The following is a 27,223-nucleotide window of genomic DNA, read 5'->3' on the forward strand; positions in this document are numbered from 1 at the left end:
ATTTTTGAGGGGACTTTAAAGGTTTCTAGGCAAAATATTTTCAGTTGTAGCCCACTCCAATAAACTAAAGCAGTGTTTAGCCCATGAATTAAAATGAAATTGGGTACCTAAGTAAGTAAACACTTTTTTTTCATAGTTTGGAACATTTGGAGGAAATCCCACACGCATATTATTTTTGCTCCTACATCAAGGTAGGTAATTTCGAATACAAGAGGAACATAGCAGTGAGACCAGTATATGGTGACTAGTGCAGTGGAAACATAAGCAGAGATGTCACAGAAGGGATTTCACATTAGCTGTGTAAACCACAGACAGCCGCAAGAAGTGACAAAACGGACAGAAATGGACTGAGAGTAAAGTCCAGGCTTTATTGCACTTCCCTTCAAAAGAGGAATTGCATGTTTGATTCAGGAGCATCAGAGTGACATAAATTTTGCAAGAATATCTGTCAACTTGCTTTGGCAAGTGAAATATGAATACAAGGACGTAAGATCACTGCTGTCAAAGGGGATCTGAATGGGTTTGGTTCATTGGTTTCCCACATTTGGACCGGCACATTTTGGCAATGGAGGCACAAAGGATCCAATAGTTGAGCTGTTGGAGGCAATCACTACCAGCACAAAGAGCTGCAGTCTGTCCAAGATGGCCCATATAAAGTTAGTGGCTCTTGTATACATAGGCTGTTGCTGTATTTATGTGTTACGATCAAAAATGGCTACCGGCAAAGAAAGGTTATTTAATTTAAGAAAAACAAAAAGGGCATTTTCAGCCACTAGCCTAAATTCATGTAGCTCCTTTTGAAACTCTGTTATTCTAGAGTCCAACCTGTTTATGAGTGTGATAATATTATCAGCTTATATAACTATTTTCCCCCCGTAGAGGCATTTACAACAGCCAATAAGTGGAAGTAAAATAAAGAAGAGATAACCATGTGAATCATTTGTTGTATAGTTTGTCAGTGAGCACTTTGTTTGGAACGAAGTGATATGATCAGCTGGTTGCTGATATGATGGGCGAAGCGTAAATAAATAAGTAAATAAATAATTATATATATATATAGAGCAGATGTTAGCGACATCTTTATTATTAGTATTGCTCTTAAAAATCCTGTATTGGTTAGACCTGAAAACTTTAAAACACACAGAGTGCAGCGCTCCAATTATCACACCCTCCAGCTTGTTATGGAGCTGTGTTAGCCAGCTCACGTGCTTCGTCACTGTTGAATGCTAGCAGCAAAAATAAAAGGTGTATAGTTCTCAGAGTAACACAGCAGTGGCTGCAAACCTTAAGGAAGTCTCTGTAACTGTTTGGTCAGAAAGCGTCTTTGACACCCGGCTCGACCCCTGGGCTTGGAGAACTTGTGACTTTTCCCAACAGGAAGTAGTCTTGTCTTGACCTTTGTGAGCAAAGAGATTCTCAAAGAGGGAGCCATCATAGCCTTGTCTATGAAGTGTGTAGGACTGAAACTTGCAGCTGTTTTCATTAAGGATTAAAGTACCAAAATGTCTTAATTAAACATTTTACCTGTGAAATTTGATTGACTGGACATCAGTCTTAAATCAAAAATGCTATCCTTTATGACAAATCAAATCCTGACAATAAAGACAGCAGGACCATAGAATCGGACATTCATTGACTGATTTGTTGCAGCTCATTTTGGGGCCTTTTTTCCAGGCAAGATGGCCAAATGCTTGCATGAGTAGTTGCCATATTGTACTGTTCAGAATTCCAAAAAGAAAAAGCCAAAAGGCACAATTCTGCCTTACCTTTTTCAAAGTGTGCCAAAATGAACAATAGCTTTTCTTCAGAACTGTGCTCTTGAGTTAAATGGTTGAAAGTATTTACCAAAGGAATGAAGTTTAACTGACCTCCTAAACTCCATTAAATTTACAAAAGATCCTTTTTGTTCCATTACCAAAGGAAATTAGTATTGCTAAGACCGGTGGCTCTCAATCCTCGTCAAGTGCTGCTGAATATCTACCTTTCAAGGTACCTGAAGGGCCACTTCATTGACTTTGCACTTCATTGCCGTGTTCTTCTTCAAATATGACACACTTAAAGAAATGACTGCAGTAATCCGTGCTCTTTTTGACAAACACGCTAACAAAATCCTGCACCTGGGTGATAGTCGTGGGTGGAAAAGACACTATTTTACCCACACTTGGGCCTATTTATATAGTAATCCATCTTACTATTAAGGAAGTGGAGATTCTAATAAAATAAGTCACGGATTTAAGTGCATAAGTGCATTTACAGTATCAAATTTGTATACATGAAGTCACAAAGTTTGGGGTGTCGTACACATCACTACGTGACGAAGGGGAAAGAGAGGGACTACCAAGCACTTTTCGGCTGGTAGAGAGACGGGAGCAGTCGAGTGAGGATGATCTACCAATTGCAAGGTCAGTCGATTGATCCTGTCCTACCGGTCCATACCATGTGCAAGATACTAAATCACAGGTTGCTCCTGATCCATCTAGAAAAAAACCCAATGCATATGTGTGTGACTTAGTAAGACTTGTAATAGGAAGTGTTTTGAGAAGTCAGCTTGAGTAGAAAAAGCGCTGTGCAAATACCTGTCCATTTACCATACGTCATCAGCCAGTTCTTGCAACTACCTAGATTTTTCTAGGCATGGGAATTAAAACCATAGCTTATGAATGCAACAGTTACACAAGCAATGTTCGTGCTTGTGTAATTGTTGTCTTCACTGCAGAAGGGTGTGGACAGAAGCATGAGAAACCTGCCTTGTCCGATTTAAAACCAAAGCATGCATTGGTATGTGAAAGTGTATTAAAAGAAGTGTCTGGATTAAGAGTTTTACTTCCTGGTGGGGGAAAAAAAAAAAGCCTAAATAATTGGAACGAGCATGAGAGAGACTGTAGGGTGATGGTGTTGACCAAAGTGGTTTCCATTCGGGGGAATCCGGACTGTTATGATGTGACTCAAGCAGTCACATGAAAAATCTGTTTTTGTTTTTGAACTTTTTTCAGAGTGAATAATCACTCTTTGGGTAAACTGATCAAATCTGCTAGAAGTCTTATAACAGAGTTACAAGTTCAAAAAATCCACATAACATTTAGTATACAATCCTGTCTGACAACTTCAGGGATGGTGTAAAAAGTCTTCAGACTGGTCTTGCCTTTTAATAGTGTTCCCTTTTGCATCGCAGGTGTTAATTCATCTCACGTGGGTTGAGTGGAAACTAGTGGCAGCCGAGGCCCTGAGGATATGAATGTTTCTGGCTCAGTAGAGAAAGGCACTAACGGTGCCTGAGCCGGGGATTACACGCACACTTGGGGCAAAGCAGCGCACTGCCATTGCCAGGGTTTGAGGTTCAGAGTTAGATGGCAGGGTTGGAGAACTGCTCATTATGTTTCTCCTGATCCACACTGCATGTGAGTGTGTCTTTGAACTTGGCCTTGATCCCATGCCAGTTAAGCTGCCCGCTCCCTTGTTGGGAAAAAGAAGCCTGAGCAAATACCTAAGAGCTTATTTACAGTTGGCTAGCAAAATGCACATACTACAAAAGTATGATCATGTCGATTTCTCGGTGGAAGGAGGACTAAACCAAGTTAAAACCAAATAGAAACAGACAGAGCTCAGTCGACAGGTACATCAGGTTAAGTTTGTTTATTTGGTTCTAACAGCAGAAAAGAGAACTCTGTACGTAAACACACAAAGAGAGTGTTAAAAACCAGTCAACATCGTCCTTATTCGTGCTTCTTTGTTCCTTATTGTTTTAGCATTCTTCCTCTTTTTCTAGATGAATCTGCTTTTCTACCAATCAGCATTCAACCTGTATACACTGTGTCACGATATACTGTCTAGCTTTTAGGAGTTCAAGGGAAACTCGGAACAGGTCAAGACCTTTAACATGTGATCAGGGACAAACAATTCTGCCACTGGGCAGGTTTTTAAAAAAATGGGCAAAAGGTCAAGGAAGCTCCAAGAGTCACTTAACAACCATCCAAGCATGGCAAAAGTAACTGACAGATGTCAGTAATTAGCTTTACAAATGTTCAAAGTGATTAAATAAAAGGCTGCAGGAACATTAATATTCCCTTTCAGAGTTCTTAGGTATCAGTGTAGCAATGAAAACAAACATCTGAATTCTCTCCTTCGTGTGCAGGATTTCTAGTTATTGGGCAAAAAAAAAGACCCTTTTCCCTCCAGTTCCTGAAAAGCTGACTTTTTGCAGATAGCAGACCTCTTCGGTTTGCTGTAGCACACTGAGCCCTGTGGTATGAATAGGCAGCACACACATGGCTGACTACCAGTGCCAAGATTCTTTTCAAGCACAAAGAAAAGTATGTCAGAGCAGAGAGGATCTGCCTTGTATGGCCGAGGGCTTAGCATGTAGCTTAGGGACCGCACTGAGCTAAAAAGTGGAGAATTTATGTGGGGGTATGTGCTCTGTGTATGTGGTGAAGCGATTATTGTGTCCTTGTGTGTGCATATCTGAGGATGTGTGTATGTGCCAGGGTTATTAGAGCAGTGTTAGAATTCGGGAATGCTAGCCATTGTTTCCAGTTTCTTCCCCAACTAGGTTCACTGGGGTGTCGGTTTTGTTTGTTTCTTGTGTTAATTTGACCAAGTGGTTCAGAGGAACACCCTGACTGTTTTGTGTGGCAACGGCTGTGAATGCTCATGTATATGTTGTATTTTTGTTTTGTATTTTAAATAAATTTGCATAGATTTCAGCGAACCTGTTTTCTTTCACTTTTCCCTCTCACTCTGGGGTATTGTGTGTAGAATTTTTAGGGTGAAAATGAATTTGATCCAATGAATCTAGAATACGGTGGCAACATGACAAAATGTGGAACAAGTAAAACACTGTGAATATTTTACGGATGCACTGTGAAAAGATAGTATCATGAGTGTGGTTGTTGGGGGGTTTTGGCGGGGGGTGCCTTTGGGGGAATTGATTTGCCTACTTCTTTGAAGATATCATATGTTTAATGTTTTGTTTTGGATTCAGGCCTGGGAGCTTAGGATGATACGTATGTAAATGTGTAAAATACAAGATAAGATTTTTCTGATTATATTTCTCAGAGTTTTAGACACAATTCAGGCACAAGATTGGTACTGAGATATAAAACAAAGTGCAAATTCAGAATTTCACAATGAATTATCTGGAACCTGTTACAGCTGTTTATCTTTGCCTTATGTTATTATCACTATCATCATCATCATCACCAGTCACAGAGTGTGGCCGCTGAGGTACATGGTGCTTAAACCAATGCTCTGCTGGCTCAATAACTGCAGAGTTCCAAACCACCTCCGACATTCAGATCAGCACAAAAACTGCACCGGGACCATCATGGTATAGCAGCTCCTAAAACTGCAGTGTGTCGGTGGCCAATTACTTTTGTCCATATAGTTTATGTAAAAACATCCAAATTTTCTAGCACGTTCTGATCTGAATATATTTTGTTGAAATTTCTGCTTATGTGAACTGAAAGCTTTGAATTGAAAATTGTAAATCTAGTGGTTGATTTGTATGATACATGGACAACCAAACGAATTTTGGCGTACAGGCCAGAGCTCCAGTTTAACAGTTTGAATTAATTGAATTAAAATACAATACCAACAATCGGTTTGGCAGGAGAACTAGGTGCTATTTTTCAAATAGTTTTTTTTCCTGAAATAAAGCCATTACCCACATGGCCATAACTCTTCTTCCTATTTGTCAAAGTGTGAATATCGATGGCCATAAAGTTATCCATGCCTGCATGGCGTATCATCTTTATTTGAAAAAGAAATGAAATCCTATTCCCTCAGACTCCCAGGGGAGAAATAATATGTCATGCTTCCCTCCCATCCATTTCACCATATCAGCTGAATAAATTTGTAGGAGAGACTGGAATGCCTGTATGTGACGCAGTTGAACAGGTCACTTAAAACTCAATGCAAGTAATATTGTCCTTCCATAGTACAAAAGTGCACAGCTGAATTTGTTCTGTTAGTAGCCATGCTCGGGATTTGAATATTTAAATAATGAAATGGTTCAAAGGGAAATTTGTCTCGTCAGGCCTGGCAATATTTAGGCATCAAATTCCCAGCACTGGGTTCCACCTTCTCAAAATGATTTTTAAGGATTATATTGCATTGTCTGTCACATAAGTGTGTTCACATTATTAAGGATGTGAAGATGGATGAATGCATTACCAACAAATCCTTTAACACCACTTTTCAACGCAGGGTTCTTTAATGTCACTTAGGAGCCCTTCAAGTCAGCTGAGCTGCCCCGTCTTGTTACTGCCAGGAGGTATCAGGTCACACTGTGCTCAGAAAATTTTGTTAAACCTCATTCTCACGCTTATGGGGGACATTAACAAAGGGATGTATTTTCTTCCCAAACACTCACAACCTCTTGGGACATGACAGTGTTATTCCCATTCATTTTGCTCCTTGTGAAATGAATTCCAGGCTGCTGTTCTGAATTTGGATACAGTATCCAACAGTTTTGACATTTTAGAGGGAAATCTAAGCTTACTGATTTATTTGTTTATTTATTTTTGCAGTGGGAAATGAAAACAACCCACTGATGTATGATTACAAGTTATCAGGCTTACATCTGAAAACATTTCTGTACTTGGAAATAAAGAGAAAAATTAGCAAGTATACAGAGTGATTTATCCAGCATGCTTATTCACTCCCCTTTTAAGTCTGTTTTAGTCTCCACCAGTTTATAGAGAGGATAAAAGATGACTCGGGTTATTGACTCAAGCACTTTGTTCATTTCCACAGTGGAATAAGACTAGTTGAATGGCAGTATTATCAGCTAATGCTGGCAATGGATAATGAACCTGCTTTGCAAGGTGTATCCATGATGTACCTGGAGATTGAATGGAATGCTAATGTGGTTACCAAAAATTAGTCTTCTGACAAAATGTAACTCAAACCCAGGATGCACAACCTCAGGTCTTACTGCCTGAGGTAATTTAAATGAGTGAGTAATATAAAAGTGCAGTCCTATGCATTTTTCATAAATGACGCAATTTGCTATAGATACCAAATGCGCTGATGTGTTTGTTTCTCCTCTAAATTTGAGTGAATATACAGGACATTTACATCAAACAAACTAGAATTTCTTCGAGGAGACAGAAACGGTTACATTCTTTGTTCTAATTTCTGATCATCAGAGGACAGACGTGGCACCTGTGGCATGCTCGTTGCTTGGTGGGGTCCTGTTATGGATGTTCAGACTGAGGCTTGTTGTTTTGTCCATCTTTGTTTTTTATATATATAATGAGACACAACATGAGGCTGCGTGCTTGTTGACTTCCAACTTGTCAGTCACAAGTTGCTGAACAATGAGGTCTTTGTTTCTGACTCACATGGGGACCACGGTTTGCAGTGTGGACTTCATGCTATGTTTCAGTGCAGATTGGGATTGGCCACTTGGCCACTTACTGGCTTCTTGAGGCCACAGCCTCAAGAAGCCAGTAAGGGAAATGCTGCTGTTTCCAGATATTCCCAGTTAGCCATTTGGATACATCTGGCTGTTTAGCTGCTAAATGCTCTAATTTCTTAACCAGCTACTAACTTCAGTTGCTTGGTGCTGGGCAGGGAGCATACAATAGGCTTATCATGGCTTTCTGACAAAACACCTGCATGTTACATCGGTAAACGGGGCTGATAAGAGCAACAATAAAGGGAGTGGAGAATAAAACTAAAATATCGATGTGCCACATTCTCAACGGTGTAGAGGGGAATTGCAGTTGAATGATTATTCTTTGTCAGCTTGGCTCAGAGTGACCCCTTCCACAGACCACTTAGTTTCAGGATCTATTGTCCATATGAAGAAAAAAAAAGATACCGATTACTGGAGATTTATAGATTACAGCATGCATCACGAATGCTTTTGTGTATAGTTTTGTGTGCTTTGGTCATTGTGGAATGGAGTGAACTAAAAGAGCCATTTCATGTCATTTCAGTACACAGCTATTCTGTTGAGGTGTGTGAAATAGTTGCTGTCCGCAAGACAGAAGACGATGACCAAGACGCTGCACAGACTGGGAAACATCAAAAAAAGACAAAACAGCTGTATCCCTATGCATTCACAGGTATGACATTTACAGAAGCATTTCATTATCACTAGTTTTATAAAAGTTATGCAAAGCCCAAAGTAAAAAATGTAGCATTTTTGTCTTTAAAAACCCGCATCAGTATCTATCCTATGTCTCAGTCTTATTAAAGTAAAAACTAAACTGATAAAGTAGCCACTTTAACCTCTGTTGCTTCTTCCAACAACTGAACCTGAGGCCAGTCTATATCAATGTCGCCTTGAATTTCCTGTAGTATGTTAATGCTACATTGCAGTTGCACTTTGGTTAAGCGTGCCAAGAGGCTGTGTTTAGTGCCACAAGTCGCAAGTGATGTGACACCGGGAATAAGCCTGTAGACAGCTCCATAGTCAGAAAGTAATGCATTAACAAGAGAGTCCCTCACAGCTTAGCAGACTGGGTCTAAGATGGCAGCATGCCAGCGACTTTGGGGCTAATGCTTGATTTGGAGCCATTAGATTATATCCAAACAAGATCGGATTTACATTATGTATCGCAGCCAAATGTTAAAAATTACCTCACTAATGTGAGCGTTTACTGGCAATGAAGTGCGTCGAGTCTGACACGACTGCATTTCCACAGTCTGTGGAAACTTGGCTTCAAAGACGCACCCCATCACTTACATCCTGATTATGTAACATATTAAAGGATAATTTTGCACCCACTCTGAGCGTCTCTTTGCATACCCCATGGTGAGTACGAGGTACGGTTAGCGATTTGGACAGCACAACTTTCCTGAAAAGTTAACTTTTCTATCTGATGAAGAAAATGCTTAGTGTGATAATTTCACTTTGACAGCAGATTCACTCGCTAAGCATTTCAAAGTGCTTAGTGAGTGAATTTTTCCTTCTTAATGTAAATATTTCAGTAATGTTCCTAGCAGGATATTATGGGACTCTGTCTCTACTTTGTGTGTGTGTCTGATTATGAGCACAGCCCTGTTTCATTTAGGAAACTAATTTCTTCATGCTTTCATTTCTATTTCATTTCTTTCATTTTAAAGGATTATTCTATTCTATTCTATTTCTGACATAAGCGCATATCTGAATAATCTGTGTGTTAAGGATAAAGCCCAGGTTTATTCTCAGGGCAAGCCCCCACTGTGCCAAAGCCAGGTAATATGGTAAATGACAAAAGTAGGAATTGTTAAAAATACCTGCCTACTAAATAAACTATAGGTCACAAGTGATCTGGGTATTTTATGATTATGACTTTAAGCAAGGCAAAATGATGTGAAAAGAAGACATTATCAGAGGCTTTGTTTAGCACATTTGAAGGCATTTGTCTGATAAGATGGTCTATGGGAATGATAAAAGCATCTTTCGTCTCTGATTTTTGTTGATAAGTGGTCTCTGGAGTGTTCTGTTTTGTTTCTTTACAGTTTCCTATGTGCGAAGGACACAACAGCACCAGTGGCGGTGTAGTGAGGTCACCTTTCACTGTGACAACCAGGCACTCTGCGAGGAGTGGGTCCAAGTTACAAATGAGCAGCTGTCACTACTCAGTATGTGTCATCTGATGTTCTGTAAAAGATATGGGTTTGTACTTTGTACTTGATGTACTGACCCGACGCACCATGAAAGTTGTATTTTAGCTAAGTGCACGCGGTCATTAAGGTCCACTCTTACTGGAAACTGTGTATTAGAAGGTTGGCACGGTGGTTAGCACTGTTGCCTCACAGCAAGAAGGTCCTGAGTTCAGTTCCACCATCAGGGGTCTTTCTGTGTGGAGTTCTTCTCCCCATGTTTGAGTGGGTTCTCTCCGGGTACTCCGGCTTCCTCACATAGTCCAAAGACATGCAGTTAGTTATGATAGGTTAACTGGAAACTCTAAATTCCCTATAGTTGTGAGGGCGAATGGTTGTCTGTCTGTAAGTGTTAGCCTGTGACTAATGATTTTTGAATTTTAATTTAGAAATAGGGCTGCCACAAACGATTATTTTGATAGTCGACTAGTCACAGATTATTTTTGTGATTAGTCGACTAATCAGATCGTGCATCCATTGGACGTAAAACGTACATCTTATTGCACCAGCATGCGTCTGCACTTATATAATTATCATTAGCTTACAGCTTTAAGTGTTTAGGGTATGTGCTAACTAAAAATAAAGACAAGATGAGAGTTTATTAAATTTTAATGACATTTGCAGATTGTTTCGATGGAGTTTAATCTGCTTGACGTTTATTCAGCTGTGTAAAAACTATAACTTTAATCTCAGCCAAACCGATTTAATCAGGAACAAATAAAATACTAAAAAAAGCCAAACAATATTATTTTTAAGTTCTCCAAGTGACTTGTATATCATGTTTAACCTGAGTAGCGAAAGACGGTGGTGGGTTTGAAAACGATTTGCCGGGAGTCCGGTGTTCTCACGGGCTCTAGTGAGCCTTGCCCCCGGCTAGCTATCGAGCTAGTGGGTAACAGACATCTCTGAAAACGTTGGAGCGCTTTTGAAAGTATGCGGTGTCTTGATAAACTGAGCAGATATTTGAGGCTTACACAGCTACATTCTCGCCTGAAAACATGTTAATCGTTTATTTTGTAACCCAGAAAGAATAATAAGAGTAATATTAAAACTAAATAGCTGCCGCCATTGTTGACAACTGAGCTGGGCCGCGCTATGAATTCTGGGACACAGCTTCTTCTTCTTCGGGGTTTAACGGCAGCTGGCATCCTTGTACATGCAGTGCTGCCATCTTCTGTTTCAGTCCGATATTACACTCTTAAATACTACTACTTATTCCTGCGTCTTTTGTGATCTTACAAAGCGTCAAACGATGCGTCGACTATTAAGTTAGTCGTCCACGATTTTAATAGTCGACGTAATCGTGACTAGCCGACTAATCGTGGCAGCCCTATTTAGAAATATTAAATAAAAATAATAAAAATAATTAGGATAGCTAATGGGCGGTCCTACAGTAAAAGAGAATGGCATATACAGTATATAACTAAAAACGAACATAGCAGCACATTATCCATCAACATGTTTACAAAATAATTAGCTTGCTAAATGTAATGTTTTTTGTGTACTAACAGATTACATGGTGATGCAAAGTTACTAGACTATTATTCAAGCATATTGAGTTTGCATTTTATTTTTCACCTGAGTGCAAAATGCTCTCTTATGCTCTGGGTTTAATAAGCATCACATGATTAGGCTGTACAGAATTTAGTGTTTAACTAACATGCTGAAATAAGAGTGGAAGGTGGGTTTAAGCCATTTAAAATGGTCCTCTTAGTCCCATTTCACTTGGCAGGATGAATCAATTCAAGGTAATTAACCACATTCATTTTGAATAAGTCGCTGCATCTTCAGTAGTATTAGTCACACACCTTTACATCGCCCATTTACAATCCATTTATGTAATCTAATGGAACTTTTGTCTTATTGCCAAACAATATGGCACCCTATATTTCTTTGTACTCATTTAACACTTGATCCAAATCCATTCATTTTCACTTTGAGCATCCCATGTATCTTAGTTTGTTGTCCTAAATTGTCATGGTCCTGGGCCATGTTGGCCCAGTGTTCTTAGTTTTCTTGTATGTTTGTTCCTTGCTTAGGCCATGTTTTCTGAGTTGCCCTGTTGTGTTGTTCCCTAAGTGTTTTCCCTTCATGGCTTTTACCCCCTGTGTGCCCCTCTGTGTATCTGTGAGCCCTCGTCTCTCCTTATGTTTTATTCCATGTTTCCCCTGCCCATTATGTCTAAGTTCTCCCCGTGCTCTCTCTTCCCCCTGTGTGCCCTCTATGTATTTATGAGCCCTCGTCTCCCTTTGTGGTTGTTTCATGTTTCCCCAGCCCGTTATGTCTGTGTTTTCCCCGTGCTCTCTCTCCTCCTGTCTGAACCTCTGTGCACTTCCTGTTTACTTTGTGACTCTCACGCCCGTACATGTCATGTTCAGTTCACCCCGCCCTGTCTCGTTATGATTATCAGTGTCACCTGTGTTCCCCGTGTGTTCCCACTTTCCTCGTTAACCCTCTGTGTATTTCTGTCTGCGTCTCCCTCTGTTCAGCGTGACGTCGTCCCTCATGTTGTGTGGATCTTCCTGTGCCTTCCTGCGAATGTTAGTTTACTTTTTCCCAGTTAGTTCTGTATTTCCTGTATTCTGCCGTGCCAGCATTAAAGCTGTGTTCTTTAAGTTTATCCCCGTGTCTGTGAGTCTGCATCCTGGGTCCTTCTCCTGCCTGCCGCACAGCGATTCATGACAGTACGACGTCACCACAACATGGACCCAGCGGATTCATCCCGGGAACATGACCTCTCCCGCATCCACCGCCTGATCGAGCGGGTTTCCCTCACTAAGGACGCTAAGACCATGGCAGTTGGGATTAACGCTATAGAAGCGATCCTGGAGGGGAATCCTCATTTGCGCACACTAAAGGGATTTATGGGCTTCATGGACCAGCTGCATGAAGCCCAGGAGGTGCTACAGGCTCGGGAGCTTGCAGCCTTTGTCCGCGCCCAGTATTCTTCGCCGAAGCCGCCGCATCGGCATCGGCCGCAACACAAGGAGCTCTCCGCGGAGTCGGCCGCCGTACAGCAGCAATTGCAACAGGGGAAAGGCGTTTCTGCACCGCGGCCACAGAGCTCCACTTCTTGCCGCTCAGGGCTTAATTCACCTGCCTCCTGCTTGGCGGCGATATGGTCGCAGGACGAGGACGTCTTTTCTCCATCGTCACCAGTTTCTCCTGTCGCCTCAGCCCCTGCCGCCAGGAGGAAGCGGCGCCACCGCCGTCATTCCTCACTACAACCGGAGCCCAATCACTCGTCAGAACAGCAGGCAATGGTGAGTGATGTTGACTGTACCCCTATTGCTTGTACCCCTATTGCTTCCCCTGCAAATAGTAATGGGAACTGTTTTCTTCTCACGGCTAAGAGTAGTGAGGTGAAGGCGGTTTGTTCCATGGACATTCACCCCGGCCCAGTAGAAAGAAAAGACTCCCTGACTAATTATGTTGATGCTTTTTCCGCTGAAGAATCAGAATGCATGGGCAAAACTCTGATTGTGCACCCTCTGTTGGAGCCTGCTAAGAACTCTTCTGTCGATACAGAGTTAACCCCGGACAGTTTGAATTCAGTTTTGACATGTACTGCTGAATCTATGAATGACGCTGTGGGTTCGCAACCCAAGAATGGGGAGGGGGACTTAACGGGCTGTTTCTGCCCTGTTCTCTTAGAGCAGAGAAGCCTAAGCAGAACTGTTTCTTCTGAACTCGTTCAGCTAGTTAAACCGAGCCCTAGAGGCTCAGGGGAGCCTATACCACCCCCTGCATCACGCTCACTACAAACACCTCCTCAACCGTTAGCCCAGTTAGCTACTCCGTTACCTGCAGCTCAATCATCTGCTCCTTCACTAGTTTCATTCTCACCACAACGGTCACTTCAGTCTTTCTCAACCCAGTCTCCTGCTGAGCAGCCAACTTTTCTCACTCGTATTAAGCAGGAAAACATGCTCAACAGGACTGTTTTCGTCCCTCGAAAGCTGGCCCGATTAGAGACATTTACTACCTCCAGGGCCTCCCCAGAGTCCGAGTTTCAACCCGCAGTTGACTCTGGACCCCTGGGGGCTAAGGAGTCAGCCGAGGACTGCACCCAACTGTTGCCTCCTGAGCCTAACCTATGTGTTGCTCAGCCCCAGTCAGCATCAACGCTGCCAGAGGCCCGTGCGCCTGCTGGTCCTGCTCTGTCCCTGCCAGAGGCCCGTGCGCCTGCTGGTCCTGCTCTGTCCCTGCCAGAGGCCCGTGCGCCTGCTGGTCCTGCTCTGCGTTTTCCAGAGGTCCCCGGGCCTGCTGGTTCTGAAACTGTTTTTGCTGGGGGGCCCGAGGAGCCCGTCCAGCCTTCTGCTTCGTCAGCTGGGGGGCCCGAGGAGCCCGTCCAGCACCATGCCTCGTCTGCTGGAGGGCCCGAGGAGCCCGTCCAGCACCATGCCACGTCTGCTGGAGGGCCCGAGGAGCCCGTTCAGCTTCCTTCCACGTCAGCTGTACAGGCTGGGAAGCAGCCTGCTAGGAATGGCGTGAGCTTTCTCTCCGCCTCGGACTGCTTTCTGCTTCAGCCGTCTCTTCCGGCTGGAGGGCCCGAGGAGCCCATCCGGCCTCAAGCCACGTCCGCTGGAGGGTCCGAGGGGCCCGTTCAGCCTCCTGTCTCCGCTGGAGGGTCCGAGGGGCCCGTTCAGCCTCCTGTCTCCGCTGGAGGGTCCGAGGGGCCCGTTCAGCCTCCTGTCTCCGCTGGAGGGTCCGAGGGGCCCGTCCAGCCTCACGCCTCGTCAGCTGGAGGGTCCGAGGGGCCCGTTCAGCCTCACGTCTCCGCTGGAGGGTCCGAGGGGCCCGTTCAGCCTCCTGTCTCCGCTGGAGGGTCCGAGGGGCCCGTTCAGCCTCACGCCGCATCCGCTGGAGGGTCCGAGGGGCCCGTTCAGCCTCACGCCGCATCAGCTGGAGGGCCCGAGGAGCCTGTCCAGCCGCCACCTGCGACCGCCTCGTCGTCGCCTGGTCCGGCTGCATCCGCCTGTGCTTCTGCTACGCCTGGGCCAGCCTCTGCCTGTGCTTCTGTTACGCCTGGGCCAGCCTCTGCCTGTGCTTCTGCTACGCCTGGGCCAGCCTCTGCCTCTGCTTCTGCTACGCCTGGTCCGGTCTCAGCCTCTGCTTCTGCTACGCCTGGTCCGGTCTCAGCCTCTGCTTCTGGTCCAGCTTTGGCTTCTGCTTCTGCTCCGCCTGGCCCCGCTTCGGCTTCAGCCTGTGCTCCGCCTGGTCCAGCCTCAGCCTCTGCAGCTCCGCCTGGTCCGGCCTCAGCCTCTGCAGCTCCGCCTGGTCCGGCCTCCGAGTCTTCGTCCTCGTCTGGTCCTGCCTCGTCTGGTCCTGCGCCCACCAGGCCATGGCCAGCACGCCTGGGACTGGAGGGCCGCCGCTGCCTTCCGCGCGGTCGGCCCCCTGAACTGCTCCGTCGTCTCCTTCGGCGCCGCCGCCGCCTTCCGCGCGGTCGGCCCCCTGAACTGCTCCGTCGTCTCCTTCGCCGCCGCCGTTGCCTTGCGCACGGCCGGCCTCCTGAACTGTTTCCACGTCTCCGCCGTTGCCTTCCGCATGGTCGGCCCCCTGAACTGCTCTGTGTTTGGGTTGTTTTCTTGGGCTCCGGTGTTTGCTGTGCTCTTCTTTTGTTTTCTGTTCCGAGCCCTCCGTCCTGGGCCCCCGCCGCCCGCCCTGGGTTGTTTTCTGTTTGGTTTTGTTTTTCTGTGTTTGGGCTGTCTGGAGCCAGCCCTTGAGGGGGGGGTACTGTCATGGTCCTGGGCCATGTTGGCCCAGTGTTCTTAGTTTTCTTGTATGTTTGTATTTTGTTCCTTGCTTAGGCCATGTTTTCTGAGTTGCCCTGTTGTGTTGTTCCCTAAGTGTTTTCCCTTCATGGCTTTTACCCCCTGTGTGCCCCTCTGTGTATCTGTGAGCCCTCGTCTCTCCTTATGTTTTATTCCATGTTTCCCCTGCCCATTATGTCTAAGTTCTCCCCGTGCTCTCTCTTCCCCCTGTGTGCCCTCTATGTATTTATGAGCCCTCGTCTCCCTTTGTGGTTGTTTCATGTTTCCCCAGCCCGTTATGTCTGTGTTTTCCCCGTGCTCTCTCTCCTCCTGTCTGAACCTCTGTGCACTTCCTGTTTACTTTGTGACTCTCACGCCCGTACATGTCATGTTCAGTTCACCCCGCCCTGTCTCGTTATGATTATCAGTGTCACCTGTGTTCCCCGTGTGTTCCCACTTTCCTCGTTAACCCTCTGTGTATTTCTGTCTGCGTCTCCCTCTGTTCAGCGTGACGTCGTCCCTCATGTTGTGTGGATCTTCCTGTGCCTTCCTGCGAATGTTAGTTTACTTTTTCCCAGTTAGTTCTGTATTTCCTGTATTCTGCCGTGCCAGCATTAAAGCTGTGTTCTTTAAGTTTATCCCCGTGTCTGTGAGTCTGCATCCTGGGTCCTTCTCCTGCCTGCCGCACAGCGATTCATGACATAAATGCACTCCTCCACAACAGCCATAAACAAGCCATTTAGTATTCTCCATCGCAGCTCTTTGTAGGTTTATCACCGAATGATGCAGTGCCTCTGAATTGCTTTGCACTCCTCCTACAGTCAGTAGACACACCATTTATTTCTTGAGCGGCATGTTTTTGGGACAAGTCAGGTTGACTGAGCATTTTGAGAAAGGTCTCTGGTTAATGAAAACTTCATCAAGCTTTTGTCAGCTGGACATTTGTTTCAAAAAAAAAAAAAAAAAAAAAAAAGGTAAACTACACATTTTAAAAGATGATCTCATGCCCCTCCCTGTTTTTGCAGCCAATCGACCAAAGAGCCTTCTGGTATACATCAATCCATTCGGTGGAAAGCGTCGTGGGAAACGTATTTACGAGCAGAAGGTGGCCCCAATGTTTCGCCTTGCCGGCATTGCGACCACTGTGATTGGTGAGTCCCTATCAGTAGCATTCCTCAACATTTAAATAAAAAATGAGTCTTGATGGTTGCCATATAGATCTCCACTGCCACTGTGGCCTCTCGTGGGGACTGGAGAGGCTTGCAAGGATATGATTTGGCTTATAGTGCCATTAATCATGCCACCACCTTAATGGAAGCTGTGATAGTTGATAAGCTCGGGTATCCAAACACATCTATTATTCAATAAGTGTTTGTTACAGCTACACATAGTCTGGGGTATTGATGGTCCATCAGAGGGACCGCTATTCACCTTGGGCTTCCTACAGCTGCTGTAGGTTACAGGATTGTGTGTGTGTTGCTATTATATGCCTGGTAAACAGAATTACTGTTGAAATATTGTTTTTGGTTTTATAGGCTCATTTTGCTTGCTAGTATACAGTAGCTGAATTAGGTTGAGGTTTTTTTTTTGGGGGGGGGGGTTGCCAGCACACTTATGCCTCTTCTGACCATTAATCTGCTCGATAGGTTCCAGTGAATGTTTCAAAGGTGAAGTACTTTCCTTGTCTTGTATTTCAAAATGCATGTAATAGAGTGCTTGTTCTACCAGTCAAGCCACAAAGTGCCTAGTTATTTTGTCAGTATATTCCCTTTCATTGAATGCCTACTAATGCTTGCCATTTGATTTGTTTCCATAGTTACAGAGCGTGCCAATCATGCTGAAGACCACTTGAAAACAGAGGCCAATCTAGATAAATATGACGGGTAGGTACTTAAGCTAGGTAGCTCTTGCTTTTAGGCTTTGAAAACTGGTTCTTCACCGGGACATGAACTTGACTCTTCTTTGTTTGCTCGTACTTTAATAAAGCTACTGAGAAACTCGGCCATAGTTTGTATTAACCTCTGCTGTATTGCAGTCTGTGTTGTGACAGATTACGGATACAAAGTTCTTTGTGTTTCTCATATTTAACAACGGGAAAATATTCTGATCATCTTAATCACTAACCTTCTTTGTCAGGACATTTCTTAAATCTCTCTATGCCACAATAAATGCTTACAAAGAAAATTTATTGGTTTATAATAATAATAATAAAAGAAGATTAAACTGAGTAGATGTTGGATGTAAGTGCTCTAAAAGCACTCCAATGTAAGATTAACGGTTTGTAGCCATGTTAACTCTTTGAGATATGAAGCTTAAAAACACATCAGTCTGGTGGTTTATATTGGTAGCTGTTGATGCTGTTTCTTTTGTAGAATGGGGGTTGTTATGTTGCCGGCATATCTATTGTTGTTGGGAACGTTCAGTTTAGTTTGGTGTTATGGTAAGACTTGAAATTGTTCAAAAGGTTTGGTGCTGTTGTGTCCTAGCGTGACAGGAAATGATAAAAATGAAAGGTTCTTTCCTTTCGTGTTTTCATTACTGGCCCGTTTCAAGGTTATTCTAGATAACTAAAATTAAACTGAAAACTAAATATAAGTGTGAAAAAACACTTTGCAAAGAAAAAGGAGATTGAGACATATCCATTAATTCAAAACTCTACCGTGGTAATGATCCATAACTCAGTTTTAATGTTCAAAGCCTGGGTCATACACTGGTAGGTAGGGTCTAAAAACTCCAACAAGCCAATCTTAAAGGTTGCTTTTAAACAGTGAGGCAGGGAACAAAGGGGAGGATGGCTGTATATATGCTAGGTGGCTAATTAGCTGGTAGGAAATGTATCTGGCTGAAATATTCACAGGAAAATGGGAACAAAGAAAGGAGGTGGAACAAGCAACATTAAAAGCAGGGGATTAATTTCAAAATAAAAGTGATTAAATGGATGTGTATGGTCACAAGATGAACATTCATTATGTGGGCACAAACCTCTTGTCTGATCTAATTTCACAGTCATGAAAGTTGAGCTTTTTTGCAAGTGGAGTAACACATTTTCTACAATTACTGACAAGTAGGGCTGCCACAAACGATTATTTTGATAGTTGAGTAGTCACTGATTATTTTTGGGATTAGTCAACTAATCAGATCATGCATCCATTGGATGTAAAACGTACAGCTTGTTGCACCAGCAGCATCTGCTCTTATATAACTATCATTAGCTTACAGCTTTAAGTGTTTAAGGTATGTACTAACTAAAAATAAAGACAAGATGATAGTTTATTAAATTTTAATGACATTTGCAGATTGTTTCGATGGAGTTTAATCTGCTTGACGTTTATTCAGCTGTGTAAAAACTATAACTTTAATCTCAGCCAAACCGATTTAATCAGGAACAAATAAAATACAAAAAAAACAACAAACAATATAATTTTTAAGTTATCTAAGTGACTTATATATCATGTTTAACCTGAGTAGCAAAAGACGGCAGTGGGTTTGAAAACGATTTGCCGGGAGTCCGGTGTTCTCACGGCTCTAGTGAGCCTTGCCCCCGGCTAGCTATCGACCTAGTGGGTAACAGACGTCTCCGAAAACGTCGGCGCGCTTTTGAAAATATGTGGTGTCTTGATAAACTGAGCAGATGTTTGAGGTTTACACAGCTACATTCTGGCCTGAAAATATGTTAATCGTTTATTTTGTAACCCAGAAAGAATAATAAGAGTAATATTAAAACTAACTAGCTGCCGCCATTGTTGACAACTGAGCTGGGCCGCGCTATGAATTCTGGGACACAGCTGCTTCTTCTTCTTCTTCTTCGGGGTTTAACGGCAGCTGGCATCCTTGTACATGCAGTGCTGCCATCTTCTGTTTCAGTCCGATATTACACTCTTAAATACTACTACTTATTCCTGCGTCTTTTGGGATCTTACAAAGCATCAAACGATGCGTCGACTATTAAATTAGTCGTCGACGATTTTAATAGTCGACGTAATCGTGACTAGTTGACTAATCGTGGTAGCCCTACTGACCACTGATCCAGTGTCTATGATGATGTTAATGTAAAATGAAGTGGTCAAAAGTCACAATGAAGCAATATCACTAGTAAGTTTTACTGGAATTTCAACATTTTCTATAGTTTTTAATATATATATTTGTCTGTTTCTATATCTAAATCCTGACAATAAATGAAGGTTTTCAGCTCAAACTGTACATGAAGCTGCTCAGGTCTGTGATCCAAAGTTGGCATTCAATGGCAAAATACAGTTTATCATGGAATATAAAGGGTCTCCTACTTTCCAGCTGAGTTCCCCGTTGTTTCCAGCTCCTATTCATCAGCTATTCATTCTCCCAGAGCAGGGTTAGAGTCCATTATGGTTTTACTCTGCAGCTCATATGATTTATAGATTTATAGATGAGTTGGACTTGAGAAGCTGTTATGTCTGATAGAACAGTGTGATATTCTTATTTACTGGCCTTGCACAGTTGGGCCTCCTCTTCAGTGATGTTTTTGTCAGGTCTCCAGCTGTGTAGTTATTTTCCCTCTAGCATGTGTGTGTCATTTCAAGTACATGTAACACAAGTCATTACGTGACATCCAGTCGATCTTCCCGGATGACCAGCAATCTGTGTATTAGAAGAGTCATGACTAGAGCTGGGCGATATGAGATTTTTTCATATCACGATATGTTTTTTTCATTTCAGGCGATAACGATATCTATCACGATATGAGCCAAATAACTATATTTGTAAGATTTAAATGTGCTGTTGCTCACAAGTAAAATGTGAAATAATCAGCAGCTTGTTTTTATTTAAATATTTATTTCCCATAATAAGTTCAACAGGGTAGATGTACTTAAGGAACATGAGACTTTTTCAGCTAAATAAAGGCAAATATTGCAAACTACACAAAAGGCAGCCGCTAAAGCGTTTAAGTTTCAAAATAGAACAAACGAAACAGACTACTAAATTGTCAATTCCACTTAGAAACAAAATATTAATTCTAAAAATAAATCTTAGTTTGTTTTACAGAAGAACAGACAAAACTGACTAACTTTTGTCAGTATCAAATAAACTGAGAACTAAAAGGAAATTCTCAATCTCTCCTTGTTGTATAGCTTAGCTTTTCAAACAGTTTTAACAGTTACTTTAGTCTGACAAAAGCCGAATGACGAATTAGCGCTTCCAGTCAGAGACTGAGGCTACGTCCACACGTACACGGGTATTTTTGAAAACGGAGATTTTCCGTTTTCGTTTTAAAAAATAATCCCGTCCACACATAAAGGCAGAAATGAAGGAAAACGCTGCTATGAACATGCCAAAGCAGCAGGTGGCGCTAGATTCCTAACCGTGCAGAAATGTTGGCCAATCAGAAGTCTAGAAGCCTCGGTGGGAAAAAGGAAACAAAGCTGGGGCATAGAAGCAGAACCGAGTCGTGTGTGTGGAGGGACAGTAACTGTGTGTATATGTAAGCATTTAAACACTGCAGAGAGTAGAATTAACAGTAACAGTATTGTAGAAATTCATTTCACCGAAACAATAACGTGGCGCACAGTGTGACGCATGCACCAGTTTATTGTATTTCCAGACTTGCTTTCGGCACAATTTACAGTGCACGCTACTCTGTTTTTTGTCAGACTTGAAATAGCCGAAATACCTTCACACTACGGAACTTCTATGGCTCTTCCGTTCGACAATCTCTCCGGCATTGGAACCATCATCTGTTTTCTCTTCGGTCACGCTCGGTTGATTTTTCTAGTCAGCACACTCATTTCCTCCATTATGCGCTGGCTCCATTACCCGCTGGCTGCTTCCCAAACAAACACACGTGCGGCGTGGCACTTGTGCTGTACGTAACAAGTCACGCGACGTGACGCTGCGGCTGTGATTGGTTCGGCTCTGCGCTACTTGATTTGGATTGGCTGACCCTTTTTTTTTTTTTTTTTTAAGAGGACAAGAGCGGCGAGGTCTATCGCGATAGCTTAATTTCTCTATCGAGTAAAAGTTATATCGCGATACATATCGTTATCGTTCTATCGCCCAGCTCTAGTCATGACACAAACACTTACTGAATTGTTGATTTCATTTTTCTGCCAAGGGTGGTGTGTGTTGGTGGAGATGGGATGTTCAGTGAGGTCCTTCACGGGCTGGTTGCCAGGACCCAAAATGACCACGGTGTTGACCAGAACCAACCGGATGCTGAATTGGTGCCATGTTCTTTACGGATAGGAATCATTCCTGCAGGTGAGCTTTGGGAATCATGTCATTATGAAAAATGCGTGGGAAATCTGCTCTATATGTATTGTACAGACAGAGTGGCATCAGTCTCTTCAGTCTCTTATTTTTCACAAAATAAATATTTGAAATGAAATTAGACTTTTCCAGTGAAGTTTATGTAATAAAAAAAAGTTAAACTTTAATTTTAAAAAAATGCAAATATTGACAGAAGACATTTTTACTAACTCATCACTAACTTATGCTCCATTGAAGTTTGAGCTACATTTTGATAAAATAATGTCGCCTTTATTATTTAGAAATGTATTAAAATCAGTGGAGCAGCGGTTAGCACTGTCACTTCACGGCAAGAAGGCTGGGATAGAATCCACTGACTGGGGCCTCTGATATGTGACTTCTTCCCACAGTCCAAAGACATGCATGTTATAGGTAGCCAACTTTTTGTATGTTTTAGTACTAGCAACCTATTCAGGATGTGTCCTGCCTCTTCCCCACCATTGCTAAGATGGGCTCGATCTACTCTGTAACCCTGGATTGAATAAGATGTTTTTAAAAAGAGCGGATGGATGTCACTTTCTAGTCTGTTTTTTCTGGGGGGTTTTTCTTCTGTTTTTTTTGTTTTTCTTTTTGATGGAAAAACTACAAAATCACAGGTAAACACCAACTTCTGAAGTCAAGGTCTTCTTTTTAAAACCTGCAACTTTACAATATTTGCAGCACAAACCTTTGTAGAACATAACGCCCCGAGACATTGTGATTAGCCTACACAATTTTTATTTTTTGTTCTCAAATGAAAAATCCATGTTTTTTTTATGTTCTGTCTACACATGACATAACCCACAGCTGAATGAACTGAGGTCACACTTGTTTTTTCTCTGCTGTCAGAAATCAATTGTGACTCTTTCATAAGGTCCTGCTGTCTCAACTAACTTGAGTTACAGCAAGTTGGATGATGGATGGTTATGATTTTTTTTTTAAATAAAATTGGACTGAAGTAGTCCTACAGTTAAAAGAAAAGTCTTAAATGCATTAAATCGCACCAGAACATGATTTAGAGTCTAATTGCGATAACTTCACACTCTCTCATCCCAGGTTTCTGAGTTAAAAGCAATGATCTCTATGGCAACAGGGTAGGAGCTCCCAACAGGGGCCTGCAGAGGGTCAATCAGTCCAAGTGCCATAAATGGAAACGTGCTGAGTGACATTTTTAAATCTTTAATCTTCATGAGGATAGAGATACAGTGCATGAGGCTATCCTGTGCACAGCTTGATGTTAATGACATAGGTTTTTAAAAAGCTGCTGGGCACACAGTAAGTGATTTTTAGGCCACTTACAAGCACAATTTGGACTTTTGTCATTTTACACAAGCAGATAAATTAAAATTTTAAGTGTGTAATTTCCACTTTTTTCTAAAATTTCTGGTATATATTGAATGAATGTCTGTCACTGGCTGAGATAACACAATGGTGTTGGGGCCCATGGCTACCTGGTGAAAGCATTTGTTTACATGTTTGAACCATTACTGAGTGGGTAGTTGACCCGTGGGCTAAAGTTAAAAGGAATTGGTTGTAAAGTTGTTTGTGGAATTACCACTGAACTTTCAATCAAATGTTCTTTTTTTTTAACATATCTGCTGGACAGTTGTTGTTTTTTTGTTTGTTTTTGTTTCATTTCTTATGAAGAAAACATGCATCATACTTTAAAAATCACACCCATTGCTACACATACATGTTTTGCATACTGAGTATCACCTTCCTACCCACTCATCCTGCACATTTTATTGCACTACTTTTCTATCGATGTTTCTTTTTTCTTTTCTTTTCTTTTTTTTTTTGCTAGCAGATGGAACTCACAAGGTCATTCAATACAAAGTCAGAGCTATAAACTGCTTTTCCTCTGGTGTGGGTGAAACTCAGCTGTACTCTGTCTCCATGCCTGAATTAATTTATTAACTCATTCACTGCCATTGACGTCTATAGCCGTCAATTGCAGTGAATGAGTTAATGTGGTCATATGTAACACCCTATATGCACAGGAAAGGTAGTTTTCTAACACCAGTGAAGATGCTGTATATTTCAGCATTGAGCCGTGGCTTTCTAATACTTCCTCTAGAGTCGAACATTAGATTTTTGGGGAGTAAACAAAAAGTTCTCATAAAATCCAATAAAAGGAACAGACTTGATTGCAGTGGTGCAGGGTGACTTATACAGAAAAGCAAAGAGAGATGATGAATATCCAAAAAGAATAATAGATCTTAAACCACTAACATATAGCGTTTCATGATTTAGTTCAGCCTCTCTTTTATTCTTTTATTTATGCTGCACACTGCATGGAAATTTTGAGCTTTCTGCATGCCTTCCTGGTTGAAGAATTTAAAAATATTATTACTATTATACTTAAAATATTTACCATTAGCTGACAAGGATGATTGAAGAAGAAATGTATTAAAACCATTCCTTTAGTAGCTATACCACACATCTTAGTACACATAAAACTGTAAAGTACTGAACATAACCACTGTTATACTGCAGAAAAATGTTCCCCATGACTGTTACAGTGGGGCAAAAATGTATTTAGTCAGCCACCGATTGTGCAAGTTCCCCCACTTAAAATGATGACAGAGGTCAGTAATTTGCACCAGAGGTACACTTCAACTGTGAGAGACAGAATGTGAAAAAAAAATCCATGAATCACATGGTAGGATTTGTAAAGAATTTATTCGTAAATTAGGGTGGAAAATAAATACTTTTTTGCCCCACTGTATATGGGTTTTATTATTGCTGCAGTTGTGTAAGGTTAAGTTCAGTGTAATGCTTTACATACTGTTTAATGGTAGTAATGCATTATATTCTATAAAAAGTGTTTGTAGTGGCTTCATGTGAGGACCTCATATCTCTAATAAGAATCAGAATACTTTAATAATCCCCAAGGACGTTATGTGTAATAAGTCCAGAAAAACACGACTGCTGTTAAAGTATATTGAAATGTATAAATAACAAAACGGCTAAATAAAAAAAGCCTTGAGCATTGGGTGACATGGTTAACTGTCAGTATCTACTGAAGGATTAAAAATATTAATGAAAAATTAGTTAAACAGCTGGTTACACTTAACTGTCGTTCAGTCAACTAAGTGATTTCAGAGTTACTAAATCTAAAAGTGTACTTGAAGTCTGCAGCTGGTCAACCTGCCTATTAATAAAAAAAAGTTTTCTAAATCCTCTACATCAAACATGTCAGTGGTTAACGAGAGGAAACTTGTTTGTTACTGTAATAAATGCATAGATCATAACTGATCTCAGCCCGCGGGGACCAGAGACGAGCAGTTTGTCTTGCTAGTCTCAGATAATTCTCCCATCACAGACTAGATGTTTATCCTTAATGTGCAACAGAACAACCAGAAAAAGTTGCTGGTCTCTCAGCCTGCTCAGCTCCAGCCCTTTAACACCAGGTAGTGGACACACCCATGAAATGTACATATAATACAGATTCAAGTGAAATCCGAATTAAGCAGAGTTAATCCTGCTTCCTGAGACAAAAGCCCAACAACATGACAGTAATTTAAACAGTGGATGCAAAAGGGGCAAACTTATGAGACAGAACACTGTTTGAGATGAAAGAATAGAGATTGAATTTACTTGAGTTTTAACTGATGACTATTTATAGATTTCACTGGACAAGCAGTCCTTCCCTTGCTTGCCCTGATGGGACACTGCTGCTTTATTGTGCTAAATGTAGTATGAACTAACTACAGTTGGGTGTCAGCATCTATCTCAACTGAACACTTAATTTGTTCATTTAGTTTTCTTTGCTACTGGAAACATTTTCAGGTAACACAAATTAGACAATTTTGATTAAAAAAAAAAACAAATATTTTAAATCAAAGGTCTGCTTTTTTTGGTTTGAGGCTGTTTTTAAGATACTGCCAGTGCAGCCATGAATATATTCATGTACTGAGGATTGAAACAGCTAAAATATCCTTTTTGGAGCAGCTCTTAAAAGCATCTAGCGTCCATTGTTTTCCCAGAGACAAAGATGATCTAACTGCTGAGATGATTTTACTGGCAAGACAGTTTTAGGGGAAACACAGATAAAAAATGGAGCATCTCCACTGAGGATTTGCCTTGCGACAGTTTATGCTCTCTCCTCAGAATATGCCAGCAAGCTATTGTGGTTGAGCAACTTAAGGGGAATAAAACATTGAAGATCTGAGCACTAAACATCATTGAAGATCTGTGTGCAGCAGTTATATTCATTCAAAGTCAGCTGGCTTTTACGGAGTAGCTTTAGAAGACTGAAATGGCACATGTCACCTTTTTTATGCTCAGCAAAATAGCAGGCAGTGCAGGGCTGTCAGGAGCAATCGGAAAGTGTTTCGGATGTGATTATGAAGCTCGGAGGGGAAGAAGCAAAGGCCAGATAAGTGATATTCATAGAAAGTCAGAAAAAGCAAGAGAGGGAGCTCATCTTCATACTCATCTGTGTGTCCGCTACTGAATGACAGGCCTGATCTTCCCTGTCACGCTTCTGTGAGCCAGCTCCAAACATCACTGGTTAGATTTCACTCTCCTCTCTTTGCTCTCTTGCTCGCGCTCTCTGTCTTTCATCAGTGGCAGTAGGTCTATATTACCACTTGAGGATGATCAAAGTAGGGCAGATAGGTCTGAAATTACACCATGTGGTGCAGAAAGAGAGATACTGGCTGATTACCTCTCAAGTTGAAAGATTTAATGTCAAACTCAACATTTCTCACAAAGCGGGGATGCCTCTTATCCCTCATTTGTTGCTTGAAGAGAGCTGATGATAGCCTGGAGCCTGGAGCTATCCGATCAGTTAAATTTATGACTACGATGTCTCCTTGCTTCCGTCTAGTGAAATTATTCAACTAAATTCCCTTCACTTGGTCAAAGATTTGAGAGACGTGACCCTGCTTATGATGTGTAAGGACTGATTTAATTTATGAGAGTATGTTTTACACACACTATCAGCATCTTGGAAAACTTAAGTGCCAACAGTGTCTGCTAAGCTGCTACACAGTCTCTTCTGATTAGCTGGAAGGCGTTCATGACAGAGTACCCATCAGCGCTTTACATATCCAGTCATCCACCCATTCACACACACATTCACACACTGGTGATGGCTGCTACATTGTAGCCACAGCCACCCTGGGGCGCACTGACAGAGGCGAGGCTGCCGGACACTGGCATGGTGACAGTTACTATGGCTACGTTCACACTGCAGGTCTTAATGCTCAATTCCGATTTTTTGATCAAATCCGATTTTTTTTTTTGTCTGCTCGTTCACACTACAAATAAAATGCGACAGCAAACGCGCTCTAGTGTGAACGCTCAAAGCGGCCCGCATGTGCAAAAGAAGACGTCACACACAACGCGCTCTGTTTAGACCCAGAGCAAACAATATTGTTTGACTGATGGCCCTTAATATAAAGACTTCGGACTTCATGTTTCCCAATTTTTGCTTTAAGTTCAGGAAGCGTTCGCGATGTCTTCTCAGGCGCTGATAATTGGCGTCTGTCTTGTGTCAGTGACGTAAAAGACGGATTTAATGCGACATGACCGTTCACACAGCAGTCGCTTTCTGAAACATCGGATATGTATCGGATTCAGTACCACATACAAAAGTGACCCAG

The 27,223-nt window shown here is 42.1% G+C and overlaps 1 protein-coding gene across 1 annotated transcript in view; it reads left to right on the plus strand.

The window, feature by feature from the left end:
* cerk (ceramide kinase) overlaps positions 1 to 27,223 on the plus strand; it is a 51,598-nt gene that overhangs the window by 8,487 nt on the left and 15,888 nt on the right. Inside the window, exons 2-6 of the mRNA XM_085375663.1 lie at positions 7,944 to 8,072; positions 9,454 to 9,576; positions 16,379 to 16,504; positions 17,170 to 17,236; positions 21,439 to 21,584. Coding sequence (XP_085231789.1) covers positions 7,944 to 8,072; positions 9,454 to 9,576; positions 16,379 to 16,504; positions 17,170 to 17,236; positions 21,439 to 21,584 — 591 coding nt within the window. The remainder of the gene's footprint in view (positions 1 to 7,943; positions 8,073 to 9,453; positions 9,577 to 16,378; positions 16,505 to 17,169; positions 17,237 to 21,438; positions 21,585 to 27,223) is intronic.

The sequence above is a fragment of the Diplotaxodon limnothrissa genome, linkage group LG17, assembly GCF_057381915.1.
Source record: "Diplotaxodon limnothrissa isolate DT_005_m linkage group LG17, D_limnothrissa_male_GT1.1, whole genome shotgun sequence".
Classification (NCBI taxonomy): domain Eukaryota; kingdom Metazoa; phylum Chordata; class Actinopteri; order Cichliformes; family Cichlidae; genus Diplotaxodon; species Diplotaxodon limnothrissa.